Genomic DNA, 21,384 nt, shown 5'->3' on the forward strand with positions numbered 1-21,384 from the left:
TGATTTCCGTATATTGAACCAGCCTTACATCCCAGGGATGAATCCTACTTGATCATGGTGTACAATTTTTTTGATATGTTTTTGTATCCGATTCGCCAGAATTTTATTGAGGATTTTTGCATCTAGGTTCATTAGAGATATTGGTCTGTAGTTTTCTTTCTTTGAAGTGTCTTTGTCTGGTTTAGGTATCAGGGTGATGTTGGCCTCATAGAATGAATTTGGAAGTTCTCCCTCCTTTTCTATTTCCTGAAGTAGCTTGAAAAGTATTGGTATTAGTTCTTCTTTAAAGGTTTTGTAAAATTCTACTGTATACCCATCCGGTCCTGGGCTTTTCTTAGTTGGTAGTCTTTTTATGGTTTCTTCCATTTCCTCAATTGATATTGGTCTGTTTAGGTTTTCTATATCCTCCTGACTCAATCTGGGCAGATCATATGACTTAAGAAATTTATCTATGCCTTCACTATCTTCTAATTTATTGGAGTATAAGGATTCAAAATAGTTTTTGATTATCTTCTGTATTTCTGAAGTGTCTGTTGTGATATTGCCTTTTTCATCCCGTATGCTAGTAATTTGAGTTCTCTCTCTTCTTCTCTTCGCTAGCATCGCTAAGGGTCTGTCGATTTTGTTTATTTTTTCAAAGAACCAACTTTTAGTTTTGTCAATTTTTTCAATTGTTTCTTTTGTTTCGATTTCATTAATTTCAGCTCTGATTTTAATTATTTCTTGCCTTCTACTTCTTTTGCTGTTGTTTTGCTCTTCTTTTTCAAGGATTTTGAGATGAAGTATGAGATCATTTATTTGTTGGTTTTTTCTTTTTTTAAGGAATGAACTCCAAGCAATGAATTTTCCTCTTAGAACTGCTTTCAATGTGTCCCATAGATTCCGATATGTTGTGTCTGTGTTTTCATTAATCTCTAAGAATTTTTTAATTTCCTCCTTGATGTCTTCTATAACCCATTGATCATTCAGTAACCTATTGTTCATTCTCCAAGTGATGTATGCTTTTTCCTTCCTTCTTTTATCGTTGATTTTCAGTTTCATTCCATTATGATCAGATAAGATGCATGGTATTATCTCTACTCCTTTATATTGTCTAAGAGTTGCCCTGTGACATAATATATGATCTATTTTTGAGAGGGATCCATGTGCTGCTGAGAAAAAAGTGTAACTGCTTGATGTTGGGTGGTATACTCTATATATGTCAATTAGGTCTAGGTTATTAATAGTGTTATTGAGTTCTATAGTTTCCTTATTCAACTTTTGTTTGGAAGATCTGTCCAGTGGCGAGAGAGGTGTGTTGAAGTCTCCCATGATTATTGTATGGTGGTCTATTAGACTCTTGAACTTGAGAAGAGTTTGTTTGACGAACATAGCTGCACCATTGTTTGGGGCATAAATATTTATGATTGTTATGTCTTGTTGGTGTATGGTTCCCTTAAGCAGTATGTAGTGTCCCTCTTTATCCCTTTTGATTAACTTTGGCTTGAAATCTATTTTATTTGATATGAGTATGGACACTCCTGCTTGTTTCCGAAGTCCATATGAGTGATATGATTTTTCCCAACCTTTCACCTTCAGCCTATGTATGTCTTTTCCTATCAAATGCGTCTCCTGTAGGCAGCATATTGTTGGGTCTTGTTTTGTGATCCATTCTACTAGCCTGTGTCTCTTAATTGGTGAGTTTAAGCCATTAACATTTAGGGTTATTATTGAGAAATGGGTTGTTCTTCCAGCCATATTTGTTTATTTCTGTTACTAAACATGGTTTGTTTTCCTCTTTGATTATTCCCCCCCCCCCTTTACTGTCCTACCTCCCACTGTTGGTTTTCATTGTTATTTTCCATTTCCTCTTCCTGTAATGCTTTGGCGAGGATGTTTTGAAGAGATGGTTTTCTAGCTGCTAATTCTTTAAACTTTTGTTTATCGTGGAAGGTTTTAATTTCATCTTCCATCCTGAAGCTTAATTTCGCTGGAAACACAATTCTTGGTTGGAACCCATTTTCTTTCAGTGTTTGAAATATGTTATTCCAGGATCTTCTAGCTTTCAGAGTCTGTGTTGAAAGATCAGCTGTTATCCTGATTGGCTTACCCCTAAATGTAATCTGCTTCCTTTCTCTTGTAGCTTTTAAAATTCTCTCCTTATTCTGTATGTTGGGCATCTTCATTATAATGTGTCTAGGTGTGGATCTCTTATGATTTTGCACATTCGGCGTCCTGTAGGCTTCTAGGATTTGGGATTCTGTCTCATTCTTCAAGTCTGGGAAGTTTTCTCGTATTATTTCATTGAATAGACTGCTCATTCCTTTGGTTTGGAGCTCTGTACCTTCCTGTATCCCAATGACTCTTAAGTTTGGTCTCTTAATGTTATCCCATATTTCTTGGATGTTCTGCTCATGGTTTCTTAACAGTCTTGCTGAGCTGTCTATGTTCTTTTCCAGTTGAAATACTTTGTCTTCATTGTCTGATGTTCTATCTTCTAAGTGTTCTACTCTGCTGGTAGTATTCTCCATTGAGTTTTTAAGTTGGTTTATTGCTTCCTGCATTTCTAGGATTTCTGTTTGTTTGTTTTTTATAACCTCTATCTCCCTGTATAGTTGATCCTTTGCTTCCTGGATTTGTTTGCGTAATTCATTGTCGAAGTGATCTTTCATTGTCTGATTTTGCTGTTTAATGTCTTCCTTGATACTCCAGATCATCTGAAGCATGTATATCCTGAATTCTTTATCTGACATTCCATCTGCTGCAGCTGTTACCTCTTCTAAAGTTGCGTTGACCTGCATTGCTTGTGGTCCTTTCTTTCCTTGTCTTTTCATACTGCTTGCGTATCTTTCCTGCAGGCGCGGGCGGCGGCTCTGCTCTCTCCTTATTCCAATTGGGGTGTCGTGGCTACCACGCCGGCAGGTCACTGGGCCTGTTCTGGGCGCTGGCGGTGGCTCTGTTCTGCCCCTACTCCAATTGGGGTGACGAGTGTACGACGCCGGCAGGCCACCGGGCCTGATCCGCCGGTCAGTTGCAGGTTTGCCTACCCTGCAGGCGCGGGCGGCGGCTCTACTCTGCCCCTACTCCAAATGGGGTGACGTGTCTGTCGTACCGGCAGGCCACTGGGCCTGTCCCGCTGGTCGGTCGCAGATCTGCCCACCTTTCGGGCACGGGTGGAGGCTCTGCTCTGCCCCTACTCCAATTGGGGTGTCGTGACTACCCCGCCTGCAGGACGCTGGGCCTGTTCCTGGCACGGGCGGCGACTCTGCTCTGCCCCTACTCCAATTAGGGTGGTGTTTGTACCACACCGGCGGGCTCCTGGGCCTGATCCGCTGGTCTGTTGCAGGTCTGCCTACCTTGGAGGTGCGGGCGGCGGATCTGCCCTGCCCCTCCTACCATGCCTGCGGACCCCTGGGCCTGATCTGCAGGTTGGTCACAGGTCTGCTCACCCTGCGGGCACGGGTGGCGGTTCCGCTCCGCCCCCACTCCAATTCGGGTCACGTGACCACCACACCGGCAGGGCCTGATCCGGGCGTGGGAGAAGGATCTGCTCTGCCCCTACTCCAGTTGGGGTGACGTGTGTACCACACTGGCAGGCCACTGGGCCTGACCCGCCAGGCTGTCACAGGTCTGTTTACCTTGCAAGCGCGAACGGCGGCTCTGCCCTGCCCCTCCTACCACACCCATGTACCACTGGGTCGCGGGTCTGCCCACCTTGCGGGTGCGGGTGGCGGCTCCGCTCCACCCCCTCTCCAATTGGGGTCACGCGGTCACCACGCTGGCGAGCCGCTGGGCCTGCTCCGGGCGCTGGCAGCGGCCCGGCTCCTCCCCTCTGGCTCGACGACAAATTGAGGAGACTCGGGTGACTGTGCCTCACCCCCCCTACCAGGAGACCAACTGCTTATGTCACTGCTGGTATTGATGAAGTTCTCTCCTCCGCCGCTTTCTGATGACATTAGATCTCTGCCATGTTGGTATCCTATGCGAATGGCAGCATTTCGTTCCCCTTGCCGGGCAACCAAAGCAACGGGTGAGTCCTGACCGGCCCTCAGCAGGACCCGGACCGAGAAGCAGTTTCTGCGGGCTCCTAGCCCCGGGCCAGGGAAGTTCCGGGAGCCGGAACTCGGCCGCTCCGTGATCGGTGTAAGCTCCTATAAGTGTAGGCTCCAAGAAGCAGTCCCCGCGGGCTCAGTTCCGGGAGCCGGAATTCGGCTGCTTAGTGCTTGGTGTATGCTCTGATAGGAGCAGGGTCCAAGAAGCAGCCTCCGCAGGCTCCGCAGCCCTGGGCCAGGGCGGTTCCGGGACGGTTCCGGGAGCCGGAACTCGGCCGCCCCGCGCTCGGTGTTCGCTCCGATAAGATCAGGTTCTAAGAAGCACCCAGGCGCTGAACCCTAGCAATCTGTCTGCAAGCCGCAGACGAATTGCAGCCTGAAATTACCTGTTCTATGGCTGAATGAGCTGCGGTCAGTCGAAAACAGAGATGGTGACGTCAGCTTTCCAACATGGTGGCTGCTGGCCTCCTCTGTGGTCTGACCGGTGTGGACAACCGAGATGGACCGCTTCCTTCCCCGTCTCGAACCCAGAATTCAGCCCTGAGTACGGTGCTTGCACGGCTGGCAGAAACTGCAGCACTGTATCCCTGCGTCGCTATCTCCTCGTTTCCCAGCGCGCGCTGCAGACTCTAGCCGCGGGGCGATTTGCTGAATAAGCAGTGTTACCCTCCGTGCGACAAACCTCTCGCGTTTGAGTCCCCGTAGCCGATCCTCGTGCGATGGAAATCCTTCCTCCCGGTTCCGGAGCACCCCACTATTGCTGGAAATTCCTAATAAGATATCCTTTAGCCGTCCTGACTTGTCATACTCCCACACAGTGAAGCAGCACACGGGGGCAATGCACTCCCCTCGCCACCATCTTCTGATATATCTTCTTTATCAAAACAAAAATTATATTTGCCTAATGTGTAAATTCCCTCAGGACAGAAATATTTGTTCTGATCTCTCTGGGTTCTTGCTTTTCCCTTTAGTTTTGATCCCAGAATCATGTATTAAACTATTTTGGAAAACAGCATTCAGAAATAGTGTGTTTTAGAATTTTAGAGAATTCCTCCCCTCTAGACATAAATGCATAGCAATAACTTTGCATTCCTATTTTGTATGTAAGGCAAACCTCATTAGCAAGCACTGAGAGGCAGTATAGGATAGCTGTTAAGGTCAGACAACCTAATTTAAATCCTGCCTATTTCACATAGTAATCTATATAAATTTATGTACTCTCTCTGCCTTTGTTTCTCATATGCACAAAAAGAATTATAGCTTATCTCATTTATCATGAGTATCAAATGAGGTAAGGCAAGTAAACATTTTGCACAGTGCCTAGCCCAGAATTGGCTTTCTGGTGGTTAGAGAATCTGGGCACATAGTAAATGCTCAGTAAATATTCACTATTAATTATATGATGCATTTATCATGTGTCTCCTGCAAAACAGACCTTAGCCCCATCCAAATTAGGAAGGTAATCATACTTGTAGGAAACAAGCAAGAAGCAATTAGACAGCAATAATTGAGGGTTTTGTTGGTGGTGGTATTATTTGGATGTTAAGGATTAAACACAGAGCCTCAAGCATGCCAGTCACATGCTCTACCACTGAGCTGCACCTCCAGCTCCAGTAATTGGTTATTTGCTTAAATAATGGTGGACTTATTGGAATAATTTAATATTTGAAGTCTTTACCTATATTGAGGTTCTCTCTACATCCCTCTGAGACAACTGTTTATTTTCACTTTGTAAAAAAAAAAAAAGCAGGGCCTTGGAAGTTGTTATAGTTAGCGGAGAGGAAAAGTTTATTTTGACTCACAGCTTCAGAGGTTCAGTCCATGGTTGGCTGACTTCATAGCTCTGGGCCCAAAGGCCCATATGATGGCAGAAGGATGTGGCAGAAGAAAGCCAGTTCATGATAGGAAGCAGAGAGAGAGCTCCACTCACCAGGAACAAAATATAAACCCTAAAGGCACACCCCCAGTGGTCTGCTTCCTCCAACCACATCCTGTCTGCCTACAGTTACCACCCAGTTAATCCATATCAGTGGCTTAATCCATACTCAAGTTACAGCTCTTATAACCTAATCATTTCAGCTCTGAATATACCTGGATCGTCTCACACCTGAACTTTTGGGGAACGCTATATCTTAAGTGTGGAATAACAGTGAAAGATCAGTGCAGTGGCTTTGTTTGTTTGACTGTTTGACTATTTTTATGGTGTTGAGGGATGAAACCCAGGGCTTTACACATGCTAACCAGGTGCTTTGCCACTGAGCTACATAACCAGTCCATGATATAGTTATTCCTGTTTTGTGTTGTTTTGTGTGTTACTAGGGATTGAACCCAGGAGCACTTTACTACTGAGCCACATCCCCGGCCCATTTTATTTTTTATTTTCAGACAGGGTCTCAGTAAGTTGCTTAGGGCCTTGCTGAGTCACTGAGACTAGCCTCAAATTTGTGATCCTCCTGCCTCAGCCTCCAGAGTTGCTTGAATTACAGGCATGCACTACTGCACCCAGTGTTACAGTCATTTTAGACAGCAGCTTGGTGATGGTGAGGAGTGGCAGTTTGTGGCCCAGCAACTTTATTTCTTGAAATAGAGCTTAGGAAAATTCTTAAGCATAATTAGAAGCTAACATGTAACATTTACAAATACATATGTTCTACCTTTAGTAGGATGGTAGACAAAAAAAAAAGTCATCTTTTTCATACCATGGAATATTATATAGTAATTTAAATAAATCATATAGATCTATGTATATCAACATGGATTAATTAAGAGACATGAGTAAGAGTTAGCTGGGTGTGAAAGTGCATGCCTACAATCCCAGCTGCTCAGGAAGCTGAGGCAAGAAGATCACAAGTTGAAGACCAGCCTGGGCAACTTAACAAGGCCCTGTCTCAAAATTTAAAAAGGGCATCCCTGAGTTTGATTCCCCAGAACTGCAAAAAATTAAAATTAAAAAACTAAGTGGGAGGACTGGGGCTGTAGCTCAGTGGTAGAGTACCTGCCTCGCACATGTGAGGCACTGGGTTCAATCCTCAGCACCACATAAAAATAAATAAAGATATTGTGTCCAACTACAACTAAAAAATATTAAAAACTAAGTGGGAAAAACTGGTTACCAAAGGATAAATATACTGAAGTGCTGTTTCCACATACCTTAAAACACTGTGAATTGTTTCTGGTATCTACAAAGGCAGAATTACAAAGGACAAAAATTTAAAAACACACCTGAGGAGGGGTGACTGTAGGAGGACAGAGGCAGACTCGTCTGAAGCAAACTTAAGGCCAGGAAGGTTCTCAAAGCGGCATGTCACTCACAGTTGCCTTCACTGACCACAAGGGTTACATTGCCAAACCTGAAGCCAACAGAGGGTGTATGATTCAGCCACAGGAAACGACAATCCACTCATTATATTTTGATGAAAAAGGCATGTGTATTGTGTACAAAAAAAAAAATCTAAATAATAAATCATTGGGGGAAATTTTGGAAGATAAAAATCAGTCTGAACAGGTTGAGGTAAATTGATAAAGGCCTTGAAATCTGAGTTCTTTAACTGTCTCTGGACTCCTAAAAACATATTTTGCTACTAAAGGAAGAAAGTTACTTTGTGATAATTTTTAAAAATATGTGGTTTGATTTAATTATCCCATTTTGACTTTTAATTTTCTCTTTTGTCAACAGTGTCATCAGCAAAGTGGTTCCAGCCCCCGAGGCTAAGCCAGCCCCTTCTCTGAATAGACCTAAAACCCCACCACCAACCCCAGCCCCTGTACCTGTGCATGTGAGCCCTACGCCCCTACCATTGCCACTCCTCGCCCAAGCCACAGCGTGCCCAGCTCTGATGCCATCTTCATCCCCTGCCATCTCTGGAGCAGGAAGCTCCAAAGCCCCTGTGCGAAGTGTGGTGACTGAGACGGTCAGCACCTATGTGGTATGTATATGTACTTCATTTTCATAGTAGTGAAGAGAGCATTACTTGAGAACCTGTCATGAGTGATGTATATGTGTCATCGTTGAGTCTTGGAGGCAACTCTTCAGGACCAGAAAAGTATTTTCATTGCATTTTTGAGCTTTTGGTTAAAAAGCATTATGTTTGCATATTCAGTCTCCATGAATAGTTTCAAAACATTGTTTTTCATTCCTTTGTATTATTTTGGAATATGACCATATTCCTATATACAATAATCTCAATGTGAAAATTATATAGGTGAATAATGAAATTTAAATTCCGTGTTGAATTTCTTGATCAAACAATTAAATTATTCACTTAAGAATATAATTTATGTAATATACATAGATTTTATGAGCCAGCTGGTGTTTCTGAGTTACAGCACTAATTATATTTTATTGGCAAGATCCAGAATATTAAATGGAAATGAACTTTTTAAGTCACAGAGCTTCCTGAGTATCCAGGAAGCTTTAGATGTAAAACCCACCATGTTGAATGAATCCACATTGTCCCAGGATTCTTTTTAGGTGTTTTCCCCATACTTAATAGTATCAGGATTTTATTCAAACCCTAAATCCAATCTAGTAATAAAGTATTTATAAAGGTAAATTCTAAGAACTAGAGATGTAGCTCAGAGGTCAATTGCCTGCCTCACTTGACCAAAGCCCTGGGTTCAATCCAGTAGCACCAAAAAAAAAAAAGGGAAGTTAAAAAAATGGAAATAAGATAAGTTCTGTGGGCACTGTAGAGTACACACACACACACACACACAATAAATGTTTTTGATGCATTGAAGCATTGACATTGTATGGCTCCAGCTATGGAGACTGGGATTCATTAGCCTAATGATGGATGGCATTGTGGGAAGTGGTCGGGGGACTCATAGCATCTCTTGCTATGAACCATGAAATATTTCATGCTTCAAGGAGTTAAGGTAATTTCAGCAAATCATTAAATATTTGAAACTCTCCATGAAACAAAGAAATATAAAAAGAAAATATTAACTATATTCAGAGAGAATACAGTATGAAAAATAAAGTATTGCCAATTCAAGACAAAATAGAAGATGTGATATAAAAAATTGTGATCATCAGATTGAATAATTCAAGGACCAATTGCTATAGGTATTTAATCAAGGCAACATCACTCCATGTGTATTGATTGGGAAAGATTTTATACTTGATCTCTTCAACCTCCATTTGTTTATAGTGGATATTTGAGCTACTCTGTGGAAATGGGTCTGATTGTAATAGACAGTGTGGTTCAAAAGCCTTCTAACTCCTATAGAGACACTTTGTAGACAGAGGACAGAATGTGTGATTAGGGCAAAAAGGCTGATTTTTGTTACTGTCTAATAGTATGATGTTAGAGATGTCACCTAAATTCCCATAGTTTTGGTTTTTTCATTCTTAATTATCCAAAGCTTGTTTTACAGTGATTAAACAAAATAGTAGTATATATTTGAAAGAACTTAGTAAACTGTGAAGTATTAGATGTAATTATGGATGCTATGCTAAATTTCTTATGTAGCACAGTCTCAGCTTGATAATTGCAAGAAAGGCCAATCAGCGGCAGAACTGGCCATGCGAGAGTTTGAGGGCCTAGGATGCTAGAGCAGTGTCAGCCACTGGTGAGCTGGTGTATGGTATCTGTGAATTCTCTCCCTGATAGTTTCCCCTGAAAGAGGGCTAGGTCAGAGCTACCTACAAGTTTCTTTAGGAAGTTTTTATATCAGTGTAATTGGCCTTATAGAGATTTAAAAAAAAAAAAAAAATAGTTGAATTTAGCTGGGTGCAGTGTCACAGTCCTGTAATTCTGGTGACTCAGCAGGTTGAGGCAGGAGGATCCCAAATTCAAGGCCAGTCTCAGCAACTTAGCGAGGCCCTAAGCAACTTAAAGAGATCCTGTCTCAAAATTAAAAATTAAAAAATGGGATGGGGATATGGCTTGGTGGTCAGGTGCCCCTAGGTTCAATCCCCAGCACAATAAATAAATAAATACAGGATTTTAAGATTTGCTTTTACTTATTGCCTTTATGCCCATATTGTAGAAGTATTTTCCCCAGATTCATTTTGATAATGTGAAATTTGAGGAAGTAGTAAAATTAGGGATGCTTCCTATTTAGAATGCTAAATTAATAAAGTAAATTAGAATCTTCAATAGGTATAGCAAAATCATGTTTAAATGTGTAGCTCTTTGGCCTCCTGAGCCCCTTACTTCATTTGCCCTTTAGTTGATTGTACTTTTCTAAAAATGCCATAAAGGGAATGGAAAGTTACTTAGTAACCACTCTTTTATATCCTTGATCTTATCATCTAGTTCAGGGGAAGGGTTTGGCTAATGAGTAATAAGGGGACACCTGCACATGGGCCATATATATTAATCCCATGCCTAGGAATGTGATTGGGGAAACTACACACAGTTGAGCTCTATAGCTTTCAAAAATATCGTTACTACCATAAAGACCCTAATTGTTAAAAATTTGTGGTAAAGGATTTTTTTCAGATGAAGATTACAGGTCATATGCTCATAGATATTATATAAATACTTTGTTTCTTTATGACTCATAAAACAGAGTTTAGGATATTCATTAGAAATGTCTTATCATTGATCACTTAGCTATTTTCTTTTTCACACGATTCCAGAACACTGATGATCATGATCATGGCTTTGGAAAGTGCTAATCTGTGATATTTTTTAGCTTAATTTGTCAGCTTATTTGGCTTACAAAGATAATGTCATAATTCTTATCTGGCCTCTTTTCGGTTCTTCTTCCCCACTCCCTGTCTTTGCTCCTTCCCCTTGTGGTAATGTCAGATCCGAGACGAGTGGGGCAATCAGATCTGGATCTGTCCTGGGTGTAACAAACCTGACGATGGGAGTCCGATGATCGGCTGTGATGACTGTGACGACTGGTACCACTGGTGAGTGTCTCAGAGTACCTCCAGCCACACTTGGTGGCTGCTGTTTAGTCAGGACAGCACAGGACACTCCTAAGAAGAAGTGTTCTGCAGAGTAGCTTAGTGCCTTCAGGCCACCCTCAAAGCAGTACTTGAAGTAAAATCATGGAGCACAGAAAATGAGATGAAGTTCAAAAACCAAGAGTACTATTGTTATTCAGCCTCAATTCTGGATATTTTGCTTATCTATCCTTTTTGTGAAAGTAAATTAGAGGAGAAACACCATGCGTTTCTCCATCAGCCAGGAAGGATAGTGGTGTGGAGGACAGTAACTGCCTTGACTTTTATGAAACCTCAGGTGCAGGGTCTTCTGGCCAAGCATCTGTGGTTTTTATATTATTGGAGCTTTCATAGTCACCCTAGGGTTGCAGCTCTCTGTAAGTTTGTGACTGAACTAATAAAGAAGGTATGTGCAGATTTCTTAAGAAATTATGATTCCATAGAAGATCTTGAGGAGATGAAGAGGGCTGGTGTCTTTCAGAGTGCAAAGTGATTTTTGGAATATAAAGAATTTTTTGGAGTGAATTACTTAGAAGTTTGTAACTAACTTGTGCTCCTGAACTATAAAACATGAATATGTGGGCTTAGGAGTAGTTCTTCTTAGTAAATAAACAATTAACAAACGCTGTGAGGGAAAAAAAATGAGAGGAAGCCAAGTGTGGGTGGGTGCACACCTATACTCCCAGTGAGGCTACAATAGTAGCATCACAAGGTCCAGGCCAGCCTCAGAAATTTAGTAAAATCCTTTCTCAAAATAAAAAGGGCTGGGCATGTGGTTCAGTGTACAAGATTCTGTGTTCAATCCTCAGCACCACAAAAAAATAAAAAATAAAATGAAAGGAGACATAGTGTTTCCCGTTCCTTCCCTCCACTAATGTTCTGTAAGAGCTACGGTACCTGGGCTAGGGATGTGGCTCAAGCGGTAGCGCGCTCGCCTGGCATGCGTGCGGCCCGGGTTCCATCCTCAGCACCACATACAAACAAAGATGTTGTGTCCACCGAGAACTAAAAAAATAAATATTTTTTTTTAAAAAAAAGAGCTACGGTACCTGAAAAATCCCATTAAAAGGTGACCCCTTGGTAAACTTGGTACAAACTGGAGAAATAAAGACAGCTTGTGTGTTTTTAAAACCTCTTCAGTAGTTCCTCAAAACTGAAGAAACGTGACCAAAATATATACAATCTTCTTAATTTATCTTTAAGGTATCAGATTTTAAAAGATGTCTGTTCAGTTATGATGTATGATATCTATGAAATAAAAACAAAGCCACTGCTCAGAAGAATTACACTATTCCTGGCTGAAAGAATGAACAAAGTAATTAAGCCCTCCATTGGGGCCTATAAAAGAGGCACTATAAAGTATAATCAAGTGCCCAACAATAGTGCTGCATAAATTCAAGCCATTTGACTTTGATTTCTGGTAAATATTTCATAGACTTAAAGAATTATTATAAAAACGTTGAAAGAAAAGGAATGAGCATATATAAAACTTGTTTCTTTGGATGTGTCTCTAACATCAGGCCCTGTGTGGGAATAATGGCTGCACCACCAGAAGAAATGCAGTGGTTCTGCCCCAAGTGTGCCAACAAGAAGAAGGACAAAAAGCACAAGAAGAGGAAGCACCGAGCTCACTGACCTCTCCACGTGGACTGGACCAAGCAGGGTCAGCTCAGGCTTTGTCCCTGGCACCTCTGGAGGGGAGCTGGCGCAGTTCCGCATCACGTGCCCTGGTACCTGTAGACAGTGAATCTGGGAAGACTGAGGACAGCAACGCGCCATCCACTCTGGATCTTCCCTTCTGAGCACACTGGCCTATGGTTCGGTGGTGGTGTAGCAGGAAAAACTCTACAGTAGAGGCATGGCCTCAGGGCTGCCACCTCCATTTTTCTATTACCAGTGACAAGTATTATTAATAAAAAGACCATACATCTTCCCTTTTGATTTCCTTCATTCTCTCCAGGGCCTTTTCATTAAGGTATTAGACGAGAAGATAATGTGTAAACTGCCTTGACTGTAATTTAAGGATGATATCATTAGTCTGTATACAGTTTTCAACTTCTCCCCCTCTATAGTAAGATAATCATAATAACATAAAAGAAAACTCCAGTTGGAGTACTGGTAAATATTTTTGTGATGAGAATATATGAAGCTTCCCCCAACCCCATTTTTAGTACTAACATGTAAAATGTTCAGGCTTTTGTGAAATACCTTATATTTTTTAAGAAAAAGGTTTCTATCATGTCCTGTTTGCTTCTGCGCAAATTATTTTTGTTTAACGTATTTTATATCTCTGTTGCATTCTAATTTTGCCCTTTAAACTGCCGGAGTCATTTCTCACTGCTTGTACATTTCACCAACTTGTATAAAAACTCTTCATACTAAAAAATTTCCCTTAATGTAAATAATAAATATTTATGAAGTAGTTATTTTTTAAATTTTTATCGTGTTTAATTCTGGCTTTCTCTGAAATCCACTGTGATTTCAGCCATGTCTGTAATTACTGCTGTATATAAATAAGCAAAGAGACTAGAGAAAAAGAGCCATAGTTCAGAGTAATTTACCTTGAGCTGAATGGACCCGTGCAGTGCCCAAAATATTGTGGGGGGAAAAGGACCCTAGCAGTTGGAAGGAAAACAAAGCAATTTAAATCTAGAGTTTACGATTTAAAATTGTTTTGTTTGTTATCTGTTTTGTTTTTGTAAATTTCTTTGATATTAAAAGGACATGTAGGTTCCATGAAAGTTAAAAAAAAAAAATACTGTAGCATTTTGTGTTTATATTGTTTTATTTCTACAAATTTGTTCATTGATATTGTGCTTTAAGGCTGAAATGAAGTATATTATGAATTTTTTAAAAAGAAAACTCATCAAATTTCAGGGTATCACAAAACTTTATTATATTACTATACTGCCCACTATTTATTATATGTTATAGATATCTGAAAGGTAAACCAAATATTTTATTTTTAATGTAAAAACATCAAATTTAACTTTATTAGCATATTTTAGCAACTTTGGAATAAATATGGACTTTTACTTGATTTTGAAATAATCCCAATTTGGGCCCGTGTAATGGATATCTTGAATATTAGCATATGGGCTTTGAACCTAATACAAATATATTAATAGAAAATGTGATTTTTTTATTGCCAAATCAATTGATATTAGTGTGTGAATTAGTCATATTTTAAAACATTATGTGATTACAGAAATGTGGTTTTCTGCCATGAATGTTAAACTGCAAATCAGTGGAAATGGAGTAGACCTTTTAAGAGTGCAGGATATCATTACCCTCCTTGTTCTAGAGGCCAGAATTTTTCTATCCCTTAAAAACAACAAAGCATCTATGTTGAGATATGTGTTTTTTGTTTTATTAATTTGAGATCATTCTAAATACTTTATACAGTATTTTCACATGCACAAATATACCCATTAGTGCTTTTTGGAGAAGGATGAGGGGTGGGGGAAGTGCGAAATAAAGATTATTGGCTATTTCATAGTTTGCTTTTCCATTTTCTTTATTTAGGATTTAGTTCCTTGAGGCATGGTCAGTGGGTCTAAAGTTGCCACGTTTAAGTGAGCAGGTCATGCTACTGAAATAATAACGGAGGTGCCTAGATAGAACTTTTCCCCCAATCCTACTGTCTGAGAGACTTCAGCCCGCACTACATTTAAGGAATTTCAATCAGTTTGTTGTCCCTTGCTATTTCATGGTTGCTTTCCTAAATCCAGTTCATGATTTTATAAATGGTCTTTGCAATAATAAAACCAAAGAATCATTTTCAGGGGGCTGGATGGCTCAAGGGATTAGTAATGGAATACAGAGCCTTTCACCTCTAGGTCAGTGAGTCGAATCCAGTCCAGGTCACTAGAGACCAAAAGTTGTCACCATCTTATGACTGTTCAGTGGCCTGTGTGAATGAACTGGTGGTCTCAGTCTCTACTGGATGGCTGTCTGTGACACCAACCAAAGGAAGTTCAAGAAACTGGCAAAAAGAAATGTGGATTAGAAAATAAAACATCTGTGTTACAAAGAAAAGTTAGAAAGTGGTCATAGTCGATCTCCAGAAAGGAATAAAGAAGAAAAAGAGAGCAACTTGGAAGCCAGAACAATTAGTAAAAGAAAGGCTCAATCAGAAGGAATGGGAAGAGCCTCTGTGACATGACAGAACTAGATGCGGAGGAATGAGAGGTATTTCCCTTTGGAGGGTTAGAGGTTTCCCCGTTGTGAGTAAAATGTGACCTGTTTTCATTTATCAGAGCACTGTCATTTGAGTGGCATCCATACTTCATAAAGAGAGGCAGTCAGGAAAAGAGCTTACCTGGCTAGTGATTTTATTGGAGGTGATGTTATTTAAGAAATAGACACTCACAGGAAACTGAGCTGCTCCTCTGGTGCGATAATCTGCCTTTGGGGCCAGGTGTAACTGGCAAAGCAGAATTTCTGTAACCAACAAGGTGTTTCTCTTCCAAAGGTGTCTGGCGTTAAGTACAGTGAGGATCTTTATCCTCTGTCTGATGTGTGGTTCCAAACGTCCTGAAGAAAATCAGAGGCTATCAGAGTATTCTGACTTTGTCGGGCTTTTTTCAAGAGATAAAATATAGTGCATTACTGTGTCACCTAAACCGCTTTTGTTCTCCTTTCAATAGGACGATTAAACAAAGACCTACTAACCAAATTAAAGTATAAAATGAACACTGAGATATGGAAACCTTGCCACTGAGAATGCTAATGAATAAAGTTCACTGGAGGCATGTTGGCTAAGTTTTCAATACAAATAGTTTTATGGCCAATCTCTTTAGATCATAGCAGTGTTCTTTAGAAGTGTAAGTTTAAAAGTAGATGAGTTACCTTGACTGAAGAATGAAATAGATAATGTCCTGAATAACATCTCTTTCCACAATGGTATCAGTCATTTCTGCTAGGAAACCATTTCTTTTGAGAATCTTACATTAGTTATAACCTAAAAAGTATAAAGTAGCTATTAATCCATGTGTGCAGGCCAGTGGAGGACATTGAAATTAGATATGTAGGTGGAATGCTGGACAGTTTATTATTCATTTCATGCGAATACAGCAAAACAATTTGGCCGGCAGTGTAGTTCAGTGGTAGAGAATGTACTTAGCATACACAAGGCCTGGGGTTTAATCCCCAGAGCCTAAATAAATAAATAAAACATTTAGCATACATAAGAGTTATTAAAATGACTTGTTGCTTTTTTATCCTGGACAACTAAGTTTTTTATCTAGTTTGTAGAACAACGGTTCTAAACATTTGCATTCGCTTTCAACATTGACTAGGAATGCTTCCTGGAAAAGATGTGTTAGCCAAGTCTGGCTCCAGGGGTGTGGTTTCTGAGCCGCTGCTGTCTTCCCTAGTACACTCTGCAGTTGTTCCTGCAGTTTTCCGTATTAGAATGAAGGCTGGGGTTGTGGCTCAGTAGTAGAGCTCTGACCTAGCATGTTGTGAGGCCCTATGTTCAATCCCAGTACTGGAAATAAATAAACAAAATACATTACACATATACATTCATTCATTACATCGTCCTAAGCATATTCCATACCTGTTCTTTCCCCATTTTTCTATATACAATCTTTCTAAGACTACAACTGGTTTTTATTTTTATTTGGGGTGTACCAGGGATTGAACTCAGGAGCACTCAGCCACTGAGCCACATCCCCAGGCCTATTTTGTATTTTATTTAGAGACAGGGTCTCACTGAGTTGTTTAGAGCCTCACTTATGCTGAGGCTGGCTTTGAACTCGAGATCCTCCTGTCTCAGACTCCTGAGCTGCTGGTATTACAGGTGTGCACCACTGCACCTAGATTTGGTTTTTATTATTAATGTAGCTTTTTGCTTATGAACGTTTATATTTACAGAAAATAATTAAAAACTTAGAAAATGTTTGATTAAACTATCCTAGGAATTAGCAAAGTAGATGTTACATGAAAAATATATAGATATAAAAATAGATATCCTTTACAAGATGCAAACATGTTGGACTTTCGTAACAGAAGCATATTTTAGGTGCTTATGCTAGGCCATGATTTACTACTACATCCTTGGAATCTAGCATTTGTTAGCCCATTGAAGTCTTATGAATTTTTTTGTTTGGTCCTGGGTTTTTGTTTTGTTTTGTTTTTGTTTCGTTGTTGCTATTTGGCTTGGTACCAGGGATTGAACCTAGGGATGTTCAACCACTGAGCCACTTTTCCAGCCCCTTTGATTTGTTATTTTGAGACAGGGTCTCAGTAAGTTGTTTAGGGCCTCACTAAATTGCTGAAGCTGGCTTTGAATTTGCCATCCTCCTGCCTCAGCCTCCCAAGCCTCTGGAAATACAGGCATGTGCTACCGCACCCAGGTGGTCTTGTTTCTGATTAATGAAACATTTAGAATGAGACTATCAAGCAAAACAACAAAGACCTGAGGAATGTCACTGTTATTGTCCTTAATGAGTTAACTATTGCCAAGTTCAGTGGTTTGAAGAAAAGGTTTGTGATAGTTTTAGTTAACTCATTGAGAGCTATACAAGTACTTACCAAAGGATGTTCATATCATCCAACAATATTATCCAGTTATATTCTGATTATTTCTTATATACTCTGTGGGATGGTGATAAAACATTTTTTTTCTGCTAGCTTTTAAGAAAGTAGCTTCTATGTAATTGTATTTCTATATACCTAATAATTTCTCATCTTTCCTTCATTCTATTAATTTTTTACATGGTTATTTATAACATTCACAAAAACAAATATGAGGAGCTGGGCATGTAGCTGAATGGTAGAGTGCTTAACTACCATGTGCAAGTCCTGGGCTCCATCCCCAGCAGTGGGGAAAGAAAAAAAAAAATGACTGGAATGTTCTGCACTCAACCATATCCAGACATTTCTCAAAAAAAAAAAAAAAATCCATTAGTCATCTGCCTGGGCAAGGCACATTATGTACTGTGACGATACAAAGATGAAAAGAGATAGCATGTCCCCAGTGTTCCAGAGAGCTCTTAACAGGTAATATGTCACAAAGGGAATATACCACTCAAAACCAGGTACAAAGCTGGGCTTGGTGGTACGTACCTATACTCCCAGTCAGCTGAGACGGAGGGATCACAAGCTTGAAGTCAGCTTCAGCAATTTAGCGAGACCCTGGGTTTAATCCCCAGTACCAGGAAAAAAAAAAAAAAGTTCATGGTCAACGATCATTTCTGCCAACTATAAGTTAATTAGACCAAACATCACAATACAGTATTTGTAAATTTCTAAAGGAGACAATGCTATGCTGTATCAATACATGGTGTTACTTACATATAACAGTGGTGGCAAAGCAAGGACCTGGTCCTGAGTGGGAGTCTGAGTTACTTCTATAAGAACAGGGAGTTTTGATGAAGAAGGAATAAGAAAGCTCAGGGCTGCTTCCAGGAAAACGGGCGATGTCATATTGCTTGATGAGGGCAATGATTAAGAGGAGTCTCTATTACATGTTAAAGCTGTGTATATAAGATAAGTGTTGGGGCTGGGACCACAGCTCAGTGGTAGAGCGCTCGTCTAGCACGTGTGAGGCCCTGGGTTCGATCCTCAGCACCACATAAAAAAATAAATAAAGATATTGTGTCCATCTACAACTAAAAAAATATTAAAAAAAAAAAGATAAGTGTTAGTCGTTTTCCCTGCTTATTATTTTCTACATTGAAAGAAGGTATAGATCAGTGATAGAGGAGGATGTGTTTAACAATTGCTAGTCCCGGTCAAGGAAGTTTACAAAAGTATAGCCTGCCCTGCCCAGTAATACTTAATGGACCTGAGGCTGAATTTGGGGCGGGGGGCCTCTCTGAGAAGATATATCTATTTATTTCAGTAGAAGCATTCCTAGTGTAATCATAAACTTTTTTTTTTTTTTGTATGAGGGATTGAACCCAGGGGCATTCAACCACTGAACCATATCTCCAAGACCTCTGTGTTTTTGTCGTTTGGGGATTTTGTTTGTTTGTTTGTTTGTTTGTTTTAGACAGGGTTTCGCTAAGTTGCTTAGGACCTTGCTACCTTGCTGAGGATGCCTTCAAATTTGTGAGCCTCCTGTCTCAGCCTCCCAAGCCACTGGGATTACAGGCATGTGCCACCATATCTGGCATAAACCGAATTTTTGTAAATGCACCTATGCTAAGTGCCTGGACAGAGTTTCTATTTGTTCAGGGTTTTGTTTGTTTATTTTGGTACTGGGGATTGAACCCTGGCTTGCTCTACCACTGTACCATTGAGCCAGACTTTTTTTTTTTTTTTTTTTTGAGTCTCCGTCTTGCTAAACTGCCCAGTCTGGACTCAGACTTGCAATCCTCCTGCCTCAGCTTGCAGAGCTGCTGGGATTACAGGCATGTGCCCCCATGTCTGGCTGAGGAAAGAATTTTGTAAAACTAAATGAAATTATACATAAAACATTTAACAAATGATAAAAGCTCAATAAATGGTAGCTATTGTGGCTTTTTGAAAGCCTAATCCATTAATAAGTATTATTTTACTCTTTCAGTAAAATAATTTTTCAATGCTTTTATGAATTCTGGGTTTTCTGTGAGACTCAGATTCTAAGCTTCAATACCCCCTCCTGAGGAGTGATCTTGTATTACAATCTAGGTTTGGAAAATTGGACATGACATTAACTAGGCAGTTTTTATTATTAATTTAATTATGTCAATTTCATTATTGGCCAGGAGAGAGACTGAAAGGCACCTTCCCAGTGCACTTTTGCTCCTGAGCGGGTGGTCCAGCTCAGTTTTACACCTATGTGTGTCACGAACAGAAGTGGAGAGTAAGGGGATAATTACCACTCAGTGCCAGACCCAAGAAGCACATGCATTATTAGCTGCACAGCACTGCCAATGTTAATATGCAACAAGCTCATGTGCAATTGACTTGGCATTGGCATTTTTTAATTATTACCCTAAGCCATGTCAGAGAGCAAAATGCAAGGGCCAATCTCAGAGGAAAAGACAGTGAGGTTTCTTCTACATTCAACAGGTTCATGGCTACACATTTATTCTTACAGGCCTCAGTGTAAAATGGGTATCAGATAGATCGAGAACCCAGCTTACACTTGAAATGAACAGCGATTTCTCAAAGCATTCTAAATGCAGTCCAGGTATAGGGAGGCCTTGATTTATAGAGTGTCCATGAGTGGAGAAGTGATCAATACACTCCTCTATAAATTTAGGAATCTGTTCAGTATACAAATATTTGTGTTCTTCAATCATCACACCCAATCTAGGGGCTCAGGCTATTCAATGAATGGAACTTTCTGGATGATGAAAGTGTTCTTTTATTTCTATGCTGTCCAATACAGTAGCCACTGTCATACGTGACTATTGAGCACTTGAAGTGTAGCTGCTGCAACCAAGAAGCTGAATTTTAATTCATTTGATTTTAAATGTTTTTAATTTGAAGATCTGCCAGGGACTGGGAGCTTCCTACTGCACAGTGCAGATCTGCAGCATCCACAAGTGCAGGCCTTCTCTGCTACTTCATTGTGTCATCCCAGCCCTCCATAAGGCCAGGGAGGAGACTGAGGGAGGCAGCACATCACACCAGCCACACCTCCTAGCCAGCGGCTCCACCTTTCCAATATCAGTTCTTGCTTCCAGAAGCCAAAAAGTTGCATGAGATCTCTGTGCTCTTGTAGTTCTAGCATTCTGTGTATGAGATTTGAACAATTAAATAACTTCTGTTTAAGAGACATGGACAGCTACCCAAGAGTAGTAGCCCATACCTGTAATCCCAGTGACTTGGGAGGCTGAGGCAGGAGGATCACAAATTTGAGGTCAACCTGGGGAATTTAGGAAAACCCTGTCTTGAAATTAGAAAATTAAAAGGGGCTGGGGGGCTGGGGATGTGGCTCAAGCGGTAGCGCGCTCGCCTGGCATGCGTGCGGCCCAGGTTCGATCCTCAGCACCACATACAAAGATGTTGTGTCCGCCAATAACTAAAAGAAATAAATGTTTAAAAAAATAATAATAATAATAAAAATAAAAGGGGCTGGGGATGCAGCACAGTAATAAAGCATCCCTGAGTTCACATGCGCGCGCGCGCACGCGCGCACACACACACACACACACACACACACACAAACTCTTAGCCCTGTTGCATTGTTAATCAATCAATGTATGAAGGGAACTCATACCAGTTCCTGGATTCCATTCCCAGTGCTGGGGAAAAAACAAAAATGTGGAATGGAACTCACACCTACTACTAACTCTTCACATTTTTTGAAATGTGGATTTGGTTAAATTAGCATAAAAGGATTAGTCAAAAAAGTAAGAAAATTAGGGTACAAAAAATAGACAGCTGGGCCTGGTGGTGCATGCCTATAATTCCAGTGACGCAGGAGGCTGAGGCAGGAGGACCACAAGTTCAAGGCCAGCCTTGGCAACAAAGTGAGCCCCTGTCTCAAAATAAAAAATAAAAAGG

At 40.5% G+C, this 21,384-nt stretch overlaps 1 protein-coding gene across 1 annotated transcript in view; it reads left to right on the top strand.

Moving 5' to 3' along the window:
* Taf3 (TATA-box binding protein associated factor 3) overlaps positions 1-14,433 on the top strand; it is a 179,737-nt gene extending 165,304 nt beyond the window's left edge. The window contains exons 5-7 of the mRNA XM_027944858.2: positions 7,708-7,957; positions 10,793-10,899; positions 12,456-14,433. Of these exons, the coding sequence (XP_027800659.2) occupies positions 7,708-7,957; positions 10,793-10,899; positions 12,456-12,570 (472 nt within the window). The 3' untranslated portion in view covers positions 12,571-14,433. The remainder of the gene's footprint in view (positions 1-7,707; positions 7,958-10,792; positions 10,900-12,455) is intronic.
* The last annotated feature ends 6,951 nt before the right edge of the window (positions 14,434-21,384 follow it).

This window comes from Marmota flaviventris, chromosome 12 (assembly GCF_047511675.1).
Source record: "Marmota flaviventris isolate mMarFla1 chromosome 12, mMarFla1.hap1, whole genome shotgun sequence".
Lineage (NCBI taxonomy): Eukaryota > Metazoa > Chordata > Mammalia > Rodentia > Sciuridae > Marmota > Marmota flaviventris.